Source organism: Schistocerca americana, chromosome 2 (genome assembly GCF_021461395.2).
Source record: "Schistocerca americana isolate TAMUIC-IGC-003095 chromosome 2, iqSchAmer2.1, whole genome shotgun sequence".
NCBI lineage: Eukaryota > Metazoa > Arthropoda > Insecta > Orthoptera > Acrididae > Schistocerca > Schistocerca americana.
The window spans coordinates 279577450-279592478 of record NC_060120.1 but is presented as its reverse complement, the minus strand read 5'-3'; the positions used below and the strand labels follow the sequence as shown (position 1 = coordinate 279592478).

The window sequence follows — 15029 nt, the reverse complement described above, 5'->3', positions numbered from 1 at the left end:
TTTTGCAATTTCTTCAGTTTTAATCTACAGTTCATAACCAATAGATTGTGGTCAGAGCCCACATCTGCCCCTGGAAATGTCTTACAATTTAAAACCTCGTTCCTAAATCTCTGTCTTACCATTATATAATCTATCTGAAACCTTTCAGGGTCTCCAGGCCTATTCCGTGTATACAACCTTCTTTCATGATTCCTAAACCAAGTGTTAGCTAAGATTAAGTTATGCTCTGTGCAAAATTCTACCAGACAGTTCCTTATCCTTTCATAAAGCAATCCCTAGAGTTTGTACACAGTGGAAGAAATGTCCCTGTATATTGTGAATGAACTTGGGGTGTAAAACTAATTACAAAATTGTGAGCATATTTTGTAGAAAGGCAAACAGTGGCGGTGAAGCAGTTATGTTAGAAAGAACATTCAGTGTGAAAAAACTGACTGGTTTGGTGAGCTCACTGCAGAGATAGCCTTTGAATCAGCAGCAGTAAAATAAAGCCAGGCAAAAATAGCCAATAGTAGTTGATCTGTGTAGAATAATAATCGGCTGTGCAGATCACAAACCATGATATAGATTATTTCTTCTGTGATTTACAAGAACTTCTGAATACTTTTTCAAGGAAAATAATAAGCTGTTAAAATGTGAGATGTGAAGATAGACTCTCTAACATACAATGTAAATTATCTTAGGTATTCTGTCTTGTTACAGAGCTAGAACTGCACTCATACACACTTATCACCAACCACAATAACACCTGACTTGCAGTCTTGCACTGACCCTGTTACTACAAATTTAAGTAGGGAATAATTAGTGGTAAGAACTATTGGAAACTATCTCTCGGTCCATAGAGCCCTATCCACAAAGACAAATACAGACCACAACATAGTTCCACAAGTGACTTACTCACTTACACAAGAAAAATTGATCATTAGACTTAAGGAGGACCTTGCACACAGAGACTGCTAGCAGGCATACAAATGAAATGATATTAATGAAACATGAGGCAATTTCTATGAAATATTTAACCACAGTTTTAAAGGACTTTTCCAATGGTAAAAAGACTAAGGAAATCAGATTATACACAGAATCTTACAAGTCCTTCCAAAATTCACAAATTAAAGGAAAATATGCAAGACTATGATTATTTGCTGTTCAGGGATGCAACATTGCAGTATTTCCTAACAAAGTACCAAAGCAGCAGAAAAACATACATGGAATCCTTGAAGACTCTAAAAGCTCACTATTATACTGAATAGATAAGCTACATCTCCATCCAAATTCTGAAAACCACTGTAAAGTGCAATGCAGAGGGCATTTCCCATTACAACAGTTTTTAGGGTTTATGCCTGTTCCATTCACGTATGGAGTGTAGGAAGAATGGCTGTCCAAATGCCTTTCTGTGCACTGTACTTGCCCTCATGGTCCCTATGGGAGTGACATGTTTGGGATTGTATTATATTCCTATATTCACCATTTAAAGCCAGTTCTTGAAACTTGACAAGGGGGCTTTCTCTGGATAGTTTGCATCTATCTTCAAGTGTCAGCCTGTTCAGTTTCTTCAGGATCTCTGTGACACTCTCCCATGTGTCAAATAAACCTGTTGCATTCATGATACACTTCTCCTTATACATTCAATACCCTCTGTCAGTCCAATTTGGTGCACCGAGCGAGGTGGTTAGCACACTGGACTCGCATTCGGGAGGATGACGGTTCAATCCCGCGTCCGGTCATCCTGATTTAGGTTCTCCGTTATATCCCTAATTCGCTCCAGGCAAATGCTGGGATGGTTCCTTTGAAAGGGCACGGCCGATTTCCTTCCCCGTCCTTCCCCCAATCCGATGAGACCGATGACCTCGCTGTCTGGTCTCCCCCCCCCCCAAACAAACCAACCAACCAATCCAATTTGGTGTGGATCACACATACCCAAGCAATATTGTAGAATGGGCTGGAAGAGAGATTTGTATGCAACCACCTTTAGAGACCGGTTGCATTTCCCTAATAGTCTACCAAAAAACTAAAGTTTGCCACATGCTTTACCTACAACTGAGCATATGTGACTGTTCCATTTCATATCCATACAAAGTGTTACACCACAATATTTGTATGACCCAACCGATAGCAATTGAGGTGTAGTTATACGATACTATCTGTTTTTTTGTTTTGTGAAGTGAACAATTCTATGCAGATCCAGTAATGTTAGTGAAACAGCCTGGAATGTAGTAAAGAAAGAATATAAAAATAAAGAGTATGCAGGCTGCAGAAATAAAGCACTAGGAAAAAATGAAATATTGGTGAGTGAGCCAAATACAATACATGAGGCCTTCACAGAATATTTTTAGTGAGACATGCAGAGACAAAACTGATGAATCAACACTACCAATAAACTCAATTAAATGAGTAATTCATCTTTCTTAAGGAGTTTAATACAATGTGAGCCAATGAAAATACTCTCAGAAACTACCATAGAAACAACTGGTGGCTGGGAGGACATACAGGAGTTGGACAAAAATAATGGAAACACCACAAGAAATGCACACTTGAACATAAATGCAGGTGCTAGCCAGGCCGGCAGATTACACTGTTGTACTTGATAACAAATAGCACTTGTGGTTCAATACGTTACAAGAGTCATTTGTGATCAGAACAGTATTCTGTGTAGTTGTGGCTGCATTATGTCAGAGCTAAGTGAATTCGAACATGGGCAAACTGATGGTGCTCATATCATGCGTGCTTCATTACCAAGGAAGCAGAAATGTTTGATGTTTCCAGAGGCACAGTATCAAAGATTTACACCACTTACTGAGAAAGCAGAAATACACCACCCACTAAGTCACTATGTGGATGAAAGTTTGTGCTGAGTAATCATGATGGATAACAACTGAAGAGGATCGTCATGAAAAATAAAGAGGACAACAGCTGGAAAAGTCACTGTAGAACTCAATTTCACCCTAATGAACCCTGTCAGCACCAAAACAATATGAAGGGAGCTCTAGAATCTGGGAACTGCAGAGTGAGCTGAAATTCCAGAAACACTCATCAGTTATGCAAACACCATAATGGTGCCCAAGTCATAAAACCTGGACCATGGACAATGGAAGAATGTCTTTTGATCAGATGAGTCTTGTTTCACACTGTTTCCAAATTCTAGTCTAGTTTATGTGCAGGAGTGAAATACGACAGGGGTTCAGTGATGATTTGGATAGTGACACTGTGGTATTCCTTGGATCCCGCAGTTACTCCGCAGGGTCACATTACTGACAAGAATGATGTGGCCATTTTTGATGATCAGGCCCATTGCACGGTACAATGTTTGTTCCACGATGGTGATGCTGTGTTCCAAGACATCAGGACTTTGCGTATTCCAGGATGAATTGTCGCATCTCCCTTGGCCATCACAGTCACCAGATTTCAATATTATTGAGCCTTCATCGCGTACTTGGAGAGACGAGTGTGTGATCGTCTCCACCTCCATCATCATTACCTCAACTTGCCACTATTTTACAGAAAGGATGGTGTATGTTTCCCTTGAAAACCATACAGGACCAGTATTTATCTGTTATGAGACAAATGAAAGCTGTTTTGAATGCCAACAGTTTTCCTACACCGTATTAGGCATGTTAATGTGTTGTGAATGTGGAGTTTTCATATTTCTGTCCACTTAAAGGACGTAGAAATGAATTAATAAAACCACAAACACTTTTAATAAATAATTCAATTTGCCAGTGAATCTTTCCTGAGCTTTTAAAAATTACTGAGATGCAACCAATGTATAGAATGGGAGTAACCACTGACATAACTAATTACAAGCCAATTTCACCCACTTCAGCACTTGGAAAGTTACCTGAAAGAGTAATTCTTGACTAAATGGAAGTTTTTTTATGTAAATACGACTCAGTAAACAACTTGCAGTGTAGGTCCCCAAACAGTGATCTACAATAACAGCAATAGCAACATTTCTTCATTAACTGCTACACAGACTAGATAAAAGAAACAAAAGTCACTGGGACTTCTGTCTCTGGCCTTTAATTCCATGAACCACACAGTATTTTATCATACTTAGGAACTTATGGTACAAGAGAAATGACACTTAATTTCTTAAATTCTTATCTCTGAGTTACGAATGACATTAAATTTCTTAAATTCTTATATCAGAGACAAAGACAGGGTGTAAAACTATGTTATAAGAAGGGTAGTAAGATCCTAAGCATAAAATCAATATACAGGACTCTCAACTGCGGAAGTATTCTTGGGCCATTATTGTTTCTTGTATATATTAATGACATAACAAAGGCACAAAACTCAAAGCTGGTGAACTATGCTGATAATTTATTAGCTGGGGCCATACTGAACATTTAACATTGTTAAACAATAAAGAGAACTTTGATCTGATCCCAAATATCCAATCATGAATGAACTTACAGTGAATAAGCATAAAACTGTTGCAGCAAAGTTCCTGTTAAACAGTAACCAAGCTCAAGTGGACATAAATATCCAACCGCTGTCAACAGCTGAAACAATGGATGAAAATAAATTTTTAGGTATTGTGATTGATGACAGTCTTAATGGAAAGAGACATATGCTATATCTGTAAAATGATTAGCCTCAACATTTACTCACTAAAAGGTCTCACAAATCTAACACCTCCTGACCTCAAACAAATACACTACAGATTAATACACTCAAATTTGTAATATGGAATGGAAATTTAGGGTGGGGATACTCAGGCAACAGAAAAAAGCCATTACAATATCTGCTAACATAAGCAAGTGCAAGTCCTATACAGACTACTACATCAACTACAGTTTACTGACTGTGTAATGATTGTATATTCTTGAGACAATTAGGTTTGTAAAAGAGAATGAAAAAATTAGCATACTAAATAAAGGGACTCATTATTACAACACATGAACTAGTTATGATTATCACCGGTATGGACTGGAAAATGTAGCAGCAATTTTTGGCAAAATTTGCATCTATTTTTGTCAAAATTTGCATCTATGTTTCTTGTTCATAAATGACCAGCTGCAAAAATTTAAAAGGTTGTAATGCTACATAAATGAAGTCAAACCTTTTGTGCTTTGAAACAGACTCTTAAAAAAAGCACTGATTGGAAACTCTTTGGCTGGAATGTTTTGTTTTCCAAAACCTTCAACATGTTAACATTTCCCTGTTTACTTGCACTAATATGCCTCTGGTAGCTGTGCGTCCAGTGAATCTGGCTGAAAAGTGATTGTCAAATGTAGACTGTTTCAAATGATGCTGCCTACATCAGGATAACACTCCAAAATACTTTAATTGCAGTCTGAGTTAAATAACCTACTGTTTATGGCCAGATCGAGTCTCATTCATTGTAATTTATACGCAGGTAAAGGGTAAGCCACATATTACACTTCACTGATGTCCTACAATGATGATGATTGTTTGACTGCAGTAACCTGAAACTGATGTGACAGAAGTTTACATGTGGCAGACATTCAATTAACACAGCCCCTGATTAATGGTCTTAAATCACTGTCCTTTCAAGCAGATAATCGTGTCAAAATGAAAACGATGTTCAAGGTAAATATCATTTGGATATTAAACACAGTTCACAGTCCAGAACTATTGCCACACCTTGCAGAACACATTATTGAAGGTTATCACAAATATTGTGACTAATTGAATGTTCACAATCATTTACTTACAAACAGTCACCATGCAAACTCTCAGACACAGAATCGAAATGTAGCTTGGCACCTTTCTACAACTTGTGACATTCGGTAAGACGTTTACTAATTCATCTGCATACATTGTGCTATAATTTTGGCTGCAGATCTTGCTCACATTATACACTTCCACAAACTGACTGACACAGCTCCCAGCAGCCTCTCTTTTATAAAATTATAACACTTAGCAACACTCTGAAATTGTTGTTTGCTGCCTTTTCATAAATTAGAGTTAAAGATTTACATTCCTTATCAAGTGAATACCGGAGAAAGATTTTTCTGAATGTGAACATTTAAACAAAACAATAAATGCTATTGAATTACACTGTCTAATTTGCCAAAACATCGTATTCGCTTTTAGTAATAATGTTTTAACTATAAATGCTATTTACTCTGAAACTAAATCTGAGCAAAGGTTACTACCATGACACTAGCTGTATAAATGCTAATAATTTATCTTCGTTTTTCCTCTACTCTAACCAAAAATTAGTAATTGGGAATAAGTTTGCATGTCAACAATGGTAATGAAGGTTTATATTAATGGTATCTTGCAATTAGGACAGATTTTTGGTACATAAGTTACACCAATGACTTGTAATTAACTAAATGAATGTACTGGGTAATAAAGTCAAGAAAAAATGATCAGTCTGTTGGGAAGCAGCAACATTTTCACATCAGTGAACTGAACGCGTTTCTGGTTTTCTCAACAATATTTGTCTTTTCCTGCCCAATCTGATGATTACAAAACCTGACGAATATTAATTTTGATCTTTTGTAGGTACTGATAGCTGTTCGACCCACCTTGACAATGCTACAGGTAGGAATGACAGGGCACTTAACATAGAAGTCGAACCAAAAATAAACAATTGAGCTTTAAGGGAAGAATTTCGATGCAGTCAATACACGTGACAGGTTTTGTTTTCCAACTGCAACTAGCAGCAGATAGCCACAAGTGTAAATGAAGTAGGATTTTGACTACTAGACATGAGAGGAGCAGTGTGGGGAAACAAGCGCAGCCTCGCTCTTGCACGACAGCCAGCCTACACCTGTGTTCTGTGAAAACAGAAGTGACATATTGTCACAGGCATCATCGATCCCTTCTGGTGCTGTCAAGTTTGTAATCAAAATATGTGATGGACCAGAATTAGTCACTTCACTCATTTAAAATAAAAAAAAATTTAAAAAAAGTAAAAAAGGAGAGAGAGAGAGAGAGAGAGAGAGAGAGAGAAGAAGAAGAAGAAGAAAAAGAAAAAGAAAACAACAAGCACTCCATAAGACAAATCATTTGGGAGTAGTAAAAAAGAAAAAGAAAACAACAAGCACTCCATAAGACAAATCATTTGGGAGTAGTTACCGTGCAATTTCTTGTTGAGGTTGGCAGAGTATTGTTAGTGAGGTAGTTTAGACCTGGGATCTAGCAATAGTCAGCACCACCACAGTTCAAAACATTTGTCACCTAAAAGTGCCAGTTAAGTATGTCTACATTATACCAACTTTTAACTTAAGCTAACAAACAAATGTACGTTTCTGTTTTTTCTAAAATGCTAGGTCCCACAGCTGACTACTATGCTGCATCATGTGGCATATGGCTTAAACAGATCATTCAACTGCCCACAATTGGCATGGCACTAGAGTATCAAAAACACTGATACGTCATTCCATTCATCTACTTTTTATTATGAAAATACGTTTGTAAGCCCATTATCTTTTGAAATTGGGCTTCGCCAGATGATGCACAATACCAGTGACCAAAAACTGATCACATTTTCGATATTTGGATGCTGAAAATAAAGCTATTTCAAAGTATATCTGACAAAAAATAAATCTGGATACAATTCACTATGAAATAGTGTCTGTTTGCCTATTTTGTATTGTTGTTGTTGCTGTTGTTTTTGTGGTCTTCAGTCCAGAGACTGGTTTGATGGAGCTCTCCATGCTACTCCATCCTGTGCAAGCTTCTTCATCTCCCAGTACCTAGTGCAACCTACATCCTTCTGAATCTGTTTAGTGTATTCATCTCTTGGTCTCCCTCTATGATTTTTACCCTCCACGCTGCCCTCCAATACTAAATTGGTGATCCCTTGATGCCTCAGAGTGTGTCCTACCAAATGATCCCTTCTTCTAGTCAAGTTGTGCCACAAATTTCTCTTCTCCTCAATTTTATTCAATGCCTCCTCATTAGTTATGCGATCTACCCAACTAATCTTCAGCATTCTTCTGTGGCACCACATTTCAAAAGCTTCTATTCTCTTCTTGTCTAAACTATTTATCGTCCATGTTTCACTTCCATACATGGCTACACTCCATAGAAATACTTTCAGAAATGACTTCCTGACACTTAAATCTATACTCAATGTTAACAAATTTCTCTTCTTCAGAAACGTTTTCCTTGCCATTGCCAGTCTACATTTTATATCCTCTCTACTTCGACCATCATCAGTTATTTTGCTCCCCAAATAGCAAAACTCATCTACTACTTTAAGCGTCTCATTTCCTAATCTAATTCCCTCAGCATCGCTCAATTTAATTCGTCTAACTCCATTATCCTCGTTTTGCTTTTGTTGATGTTCATCTTATATCCTCCTTTCAAGACACTGTCCATTCTGTTCAGCTTCTCTTCCAGGTCATTTGCAGTCTCTGAAAAAATTACAATGTCACCGGCGAACCTCAAAGTTTTCATTTCTTCTCCATGGATTTTAATTCCTACTCCAAATTTTTCTTTTGTTTCCTTTACTGCTTCTTCAATATACAGATTGAATTACATCATGGATAGGCTACAGCCCTGTCTCACTCCCTTCCCAACCACTGCTTCCCTTTCATGCCTCTCAACTCTTATAACATGCCATCTGGTTTCTGTAGAAATCGTAAATAGCCTTTCGCTCCCTGTATTTTACCCCTACCACCTTAAGAATTTCAAAGAGAGTATTCCAGTCAACACTGTCAAAAGCTTTCTCTAAGTCTATAAATGCTAGAAACGTAGGTTTGCCTTTCCTTAATCTATTTTCTAAGGTAAGTCGTAGGGTCAGTATTGCCTCATGTGTTCCAACATCTCTTCCCCGAGTTCAGCTTCTACCAGTTTTTCCATTCGTCTGTAAAGAATTCGTGTTAGAATTTTGCATTATGAGGCACAATTTGCATCTGTATTTGTATTTACTGCAAAATGCGTCTTTAGGATACTGCCTGGCCACAGCAGCCGGGGACTGCGGTCATGTGTGTTCGCTTTGTGCTTGTGTTAATGTGTGTGGGTTTTCCACTTCAGAAGTAGGCCTTTTGAATGCAAGCTAAAACATGTAACAGTCTTTTCAAAATGAATAGCACTCTTTTCTTGTGGCTTTCTGTTACTCTGTGTCCCCTCTATATGGTGAGTAGTAATGTCTCCTTTTCTTTTCATAATACTGTTGTCATAGGATACTCTGTAATTAAAGAGCTACAGATCGCATACCACTCACAGCTGTAATACAATTCTGTACTATAAAACAAATCCATGTAAATCTTTTTAAGGGCAAGTTGAAATAATTGTTAATTTTTAAAAAAATGAAGTTTTCGCTCACTCAAAGATTCCTGATCCCCCCTCACTCCTTTTATATATTGTACTATATTAGTGGTGGCAAATGTTTACATACCGTACATATGCGAATGATCTGTGAATATTTTTCCTCTTATTTAATAATGAAAAACGGTGGTGCAAGGATCAATTGTAAGAAGGTTGGTACTGCTCTGCCTCCAACAATAAATCCCATAATACTATAGCACTGTTGCTACCTCAGTCTGTGACATGTCAGTAGCACATTAGAAGTGCAACTTGTTAATTATGGCTGAAGTTCTGATTAACACTCATACACAGCTAAAAAGAAGAACATAAAATTATTGAAGAAGCAGAGAGCATCAGAAACTGTGCAGAGCAAAGAAAGTATGTGGGCAAATGTTGTATTTGTGACTGGTGAAAAAAAGAAATGTGGCTTCAAGAAACGAACAGTAATCATAGAGCATTTTACGGCCAAAAAGCCTTGAAAAAAGGTTCTGCGATTATGTAGATGAGAAGTGAAAATATGGATGTGCAGCGACTAGTGAAATATGCTGACTAAAAGCAGTGCACTTCAGCCAAAGAATAGGATCACAAGTTTCAATGCTAACTGGGGCTGACAATCAAGATTTTTCTGTCGAAATGGAATAGACTTCTGGAGGAAAAGGACCATTGCTCAACAGCTTCCAGCCGAGTACAAGGGAAAAGTAGTGAATTTTCATTGCTGTGTGATAAATTTGCACCATGAATATTACTACATATTATGGCAAATTGGTAGCAGCAATCAAATTCCAGTCTATTTTGTGATGTTGCTTGACAACACCAAAATGGAATCCAGCATCATGGCACAAACTATTGGCAATGAGTAGCAAAGATGTATGGTCATTATGTGTGTAATTGGCAATGGACAAAAGCTACCACTTTACATGATATTTAAAAGGAAAACAATTCCAGAAATGTAAGCAAAAGGCATATTAGAAAGAGCAAAGCCAAAAGGGTGGATGGAAAATGATCTTCTGTTTAATTGGGTGATGTATGTTTGGCAACATCACCCTGGTACATTACTGAATTAACTTAACATGTTGCTCTTGGCCAGCTTTTACAAATATAGAACTCAGGAAGTGCAAGACAACACACAAAAAACAGAAAACTGAATTGATCATTATCCATGGCAGCCTAACATCCATACTGGAACCACTAGATGTGTGTATAAATTGAGCATTCAAAGCTGTACCTAAACAGTAATATATGCAACAGATGGCTGATGAAAACCACAAGTTCATGCTGAGAGGAAAAATCAAGATTGTCCCAGATTTGTGAGTGGATGAAATGTGCATACAATAATTTCCCCCTCCCTTAAAATTAGGGTGTGTGGATTGTTCGTGTATGTGTGGTAATACAGGGTGATACATGAAAAACCAGCTCTGTGTACTAGACTGCTCACTGTCGCCCACCAACTGCCACCTATTGTTTCCAAGCTGTTGCATCTACATTTTGTATCATAACCATGAAAGCCATTGCAACTTGGTTAAGATGTGTGAAGTAAATATCTCTGAGAGATGTATCCTCTTCAAGAAAGAATCACAGTAGTAGAGGTTCATCTAAGGAAAAGTGGGACATTTTTGCAAAGAAGTTTCATGGCGTTTTCATACCAGCAAAGAGTGGTATACAGGATTTAGTGACAAAGTGGCATACTACATGGTCAGCTGAAACCACAAAAAAGAATTGAGCCCCCTCTGTTTGTACACCTGCTGTGATTGCAGATATTCAATCGCAAATGATCCAGAATCCAAAGAAGTTGACACATAAATTGTCGCAACAAGTGAACATTTTGTGGGGTTCTTGACAATGTGTTTTATATGATATAGGGAAGCAGACATTCGAAATGACATGTGCCCAAGAATTGAAGGAGGAAGAGAAAACAAAACATGTGAATTACTGTATATGATTAGTCAAACAATTGAGAGTGTAATGTTGGATCCACTGCTGTATTTCATGCACAGCGATGAAGCCTGGTTCCATCTGACAGACATATAAACTCCCGGAACTCAATGAGGATCCTCTTCACAGTGAAAAACTTGGAGCATACTGAGCTGTGTCAGCAACTTGGATTGTGAATCCCATATTTTTTTAAACAGCAGTACACATGGCTGTGTATACGAGGTGTGTTCAAAAAGTAAGGTCACTTTATATTTTTACGAAAAAATATTTAATTATTTGTCAATATTCATGTTGTCCCCTTCAAAGAAATCCCCCTCAGATACAATACACTTGTGCCAACACTTCTTCCAATCCTCAAAGCACTTCTCATAAGCACTTTTTGGTGCAGCAATGCAGTTTTTATTTCCTAAATCACTGAAAATCTTCATTCTTTCATAGGTCTCTTCAGTTTTGGGAACAGGAAAAAGTCACAGGGGGCCAAATCCGGTGAATTGGTGACTGAGGCATGATTGTTGTGTTGTGTTTGGCCAAAAAAATCTCTCACAAGCAACAATGAATGAGCAGGTGCATTGTCGTGATTCAAAAGCCATGAATTGTTTTCCCACAATTCTGGGTGTTTTTTGGATATGGCTTCTCAGAAACGGTGCATAACATCAAGGTAATACCCCTTATTGACCATACAACCATGAGGCAAAAATTCATGACACAGTATGCCACAGTAATTGAAAAAAAACAGTGAGCAAAACCTAGACATTTGACCGAACTTGGCATGCTTTTTTCAGTCTTGGCTCTCCGGGATGCTTCCATTGGGATGATTGCACTTTGGTTTCAATGTCATAATCATAAACCCAAGTTTTGTCACCAGTTATGACCCTTTTGAGCAAATCAGGATCATCATTGACATAATTGAAGAGCTCCTGGGCGATGCTCATACAATGGTTCTTCTGATCAGAATTGAGAAGTTTTGGAACAAACTTCACTGACATACCTATGTCTCATCCGAAAACATCCAAAGAAATTGCATGACGCAAGCTGACTGCTATGCCAACATCCTCAGCAACTTCTCTTACAGTAATTTAACGATTTTTCAAACAATTTTCTTCACAGCTTCGACGTTATCATCTGTTGTTGATGTGGTGGGGTGTATAGAGTGAGGTTCGTAATTTGCATCTTCTCGGTCATCTTGGAAGAGCTTTTACTACTTGTAAACTTTTTTTTTTATTTAGAGCAGACTCAACTTATGCCACTGTCAACATTTCAAGTGTTTTAGAGCACTTGATTCCATTTTGCACACAAAATTTGGTGAAAATTCTTTGCTCCAAGTTTATAATAATTGAAAATCGCCAAGCACACTAAAACACATCTAACCTTTCTATCTATCAAAAACAAATGAAGTATGCTGTACACTTGAAACTGTGAACATATGTTTGGGACATGTGAGCCAACATAACAAAAAAAATCTATAATCGAATGTATGTTGCCAGTGCAATTTGAAAAATCACCTTACTTTTTGAACAGCCCTTGTATGCGAATCTTTGAGGAATTTCACACACGGATGAGCCCCTATAAACGTACATAAGTTGCCTCTCCATATGATGAGATGACATGTCACACTTCATGCCAGTTAATCTCATGAATTCATGAAAGATTCACAGAAGGAAAGACTGTTAGCAAATGATTGTGGCCACCTTGTTTGCTGACCTAACCAGTTGTGACTACTATCTGTGGGGCATCTAAATGGGAAAGTATACACAAATAACCCAGTAACATTGGAAGAGTTGAAGGGACAATATTTGTAATAAATTTGGAGAACTGGTGCGGCAGAGTTGTGCAAAGTGTATCTTAACATGTTAGGGAGCAAGGAAAAGTGCTCTTTAGCACAAGGAAGTCGTTTTCAGCACCTAGTGTAATGTAATGAAAAAGACAAGATCAATTCAGTAAATACAGACCTTTGCATTAGCTTATTTGTTATTTCTTTATTATCTAATGCTTACATGTATCTGCTCATGTCACACAACAATTTGTGTGTAACTGGCAAGCAGTCTGCACTCAGTGCCAGTTTTTCATGTGTCATCCTGTACTATTTAATGTGGTATTAAGGATCATCAATTTAGTTCTGGAGGGAAGTGTGGGGGTTTAAAATTGTAGAGGGAGACAGATAAATACAGTAAGTAGATGCAGAAGGACATAAGTTCCAGTAGTTATTTGGTGATGAAGAGGTTTCCAGGGGTAGAGTAGCACAGAGAGCTGCATCAAGCCACTCTTCAGTCTGAAAACCAGAACAACAACAACTTCCTGTATATATACATTATGTTTATGCCATGATATCATTTTTGTAACTATACAAAAAATGATGATGTCCAAGATAAAGTACATACAAACAATTATTATTATCGTTATTATTATGTCTATTCTACGAGATGCGGGATGAGCCAAGTTATAGGCCAACAGACACGAGCAGCCACTGTAGGTTACTTCTGTTTATAGTAAATTATGACTAGCATTTATTTACTCACACTGGTAATTATGAGAATTATTCCAGATTATTTTATATACATATACTGTGAGAAAAACGGGTACTTTGAAAAACTCCACTGCTCCTTCTCTTGTGTAACCCTGGTGTTGTTTTTATCTAATACTACATAACACAGACTGTTACACTATATGGCACTCAATGTCAGTTTTTATTTTGTACTTGTGATCTTGAGACATATCACGTCTTGGAGGATTCCACTAGTTGATTGGAAATAGAAAATTTAGAGTCAATATGACAATGTATGGCAACACTATATAAAAGCAAAGTGATGTGAAGATATGTCAGCTTTCTGTGCTAACCTGGGTTAATGTAATATAGCAGCGGTCTGTTAAAGGGGTTATCACAAGCCGTGGTGTGTTGCCAAGATACTCATGAGCATACTGAAATTGAGCATCACATATGTTGCAGAAGCAATCTGCTAACTGATCGTCCCATCTGAAATAAAGTATGATATCAGACATATGATCTACACAAAGATAAGTACAATTATTAAAAAAAATGTAAATTTGTTTCCATGGATTTTAGCATATTTATTTACTATTTCTCACTTTGCTGCCTGTTATCGCCAATTTAACACAGGCTTCATATATGCTTATTTTTTTACTATCATCAACAGTCAACATTCTTTCCTATTGACTGGCAACTTTCATAATTAACATAATACTATTTGCCATATTTGCTGTACTCATAGCTATTTCTACTATTAATTAAGCAGGTACAGCCACCATCAAACAGACATTATAAAATTCATTTTACCATGCTACAAGTAGTCTTTTGTTTTTATTAATGACTGATAAGAATATTTTCTCTTCCTCCTTTGCATGTAACATGTAAATAATTTACATCTGCACTTAAAACTTAAATCATGGCAGAAACAGTTTAAACACATTCCTCTCTAATAATGTAAACTTATTTTCCTATATTTTCACAGATACATTGTGACAACTCTTTGCGCATATGACATTGAATTACTACTGCCAGAACTAACTCTCACACTGTTATCCCATCTCTGGATTTAATCTGAAATTTCTTATAGATTGCTGTTGAATACAGATCAGTAAAGGAAGAGAAAAAAGGTACCCACAAATTTTACAGCCAGTAATACACTTCATTATTGTAATGTAACTTTTTATTTCAAACTTTTTGAGTCAAAGCAAACATCCAGTATGAAATATAATATTATTTCCCTACATTTTTCAGTAACATGTGCTGTAATTGCCAAAAAACATATATTTTCAATAGCAAACTTTACATTCTTATCAATGTAATTCATTTCAAAATACTGAGATCTTCAGAAGTTGTACCTATCAATCAAGAAAAGAGTATTTCACAT

General features: G+C 37.0%; 1 protein-coding gene across 1 annotated transcript in view; it reads right to left on the bottom strand.

Moving 5' to 3' along the window:
• Positions 1-15029, bottom strand: part of LOC124593960 (dynein beta chain, ciliary-like) — a 746507-nt gene that overhangs the window by 194722 nt on the left and 536756 nt on the right. Inside the window, exon 34 of the mRNA XM_047132308.1 lies at positions 13996-14131. Coding sequence (XP_046988264.1) covers positions 13996-14131 — 136 coding nt within the window. The remainder of the gene's footprint in view (positions 1-13995; positions 14132-15029) is intronic.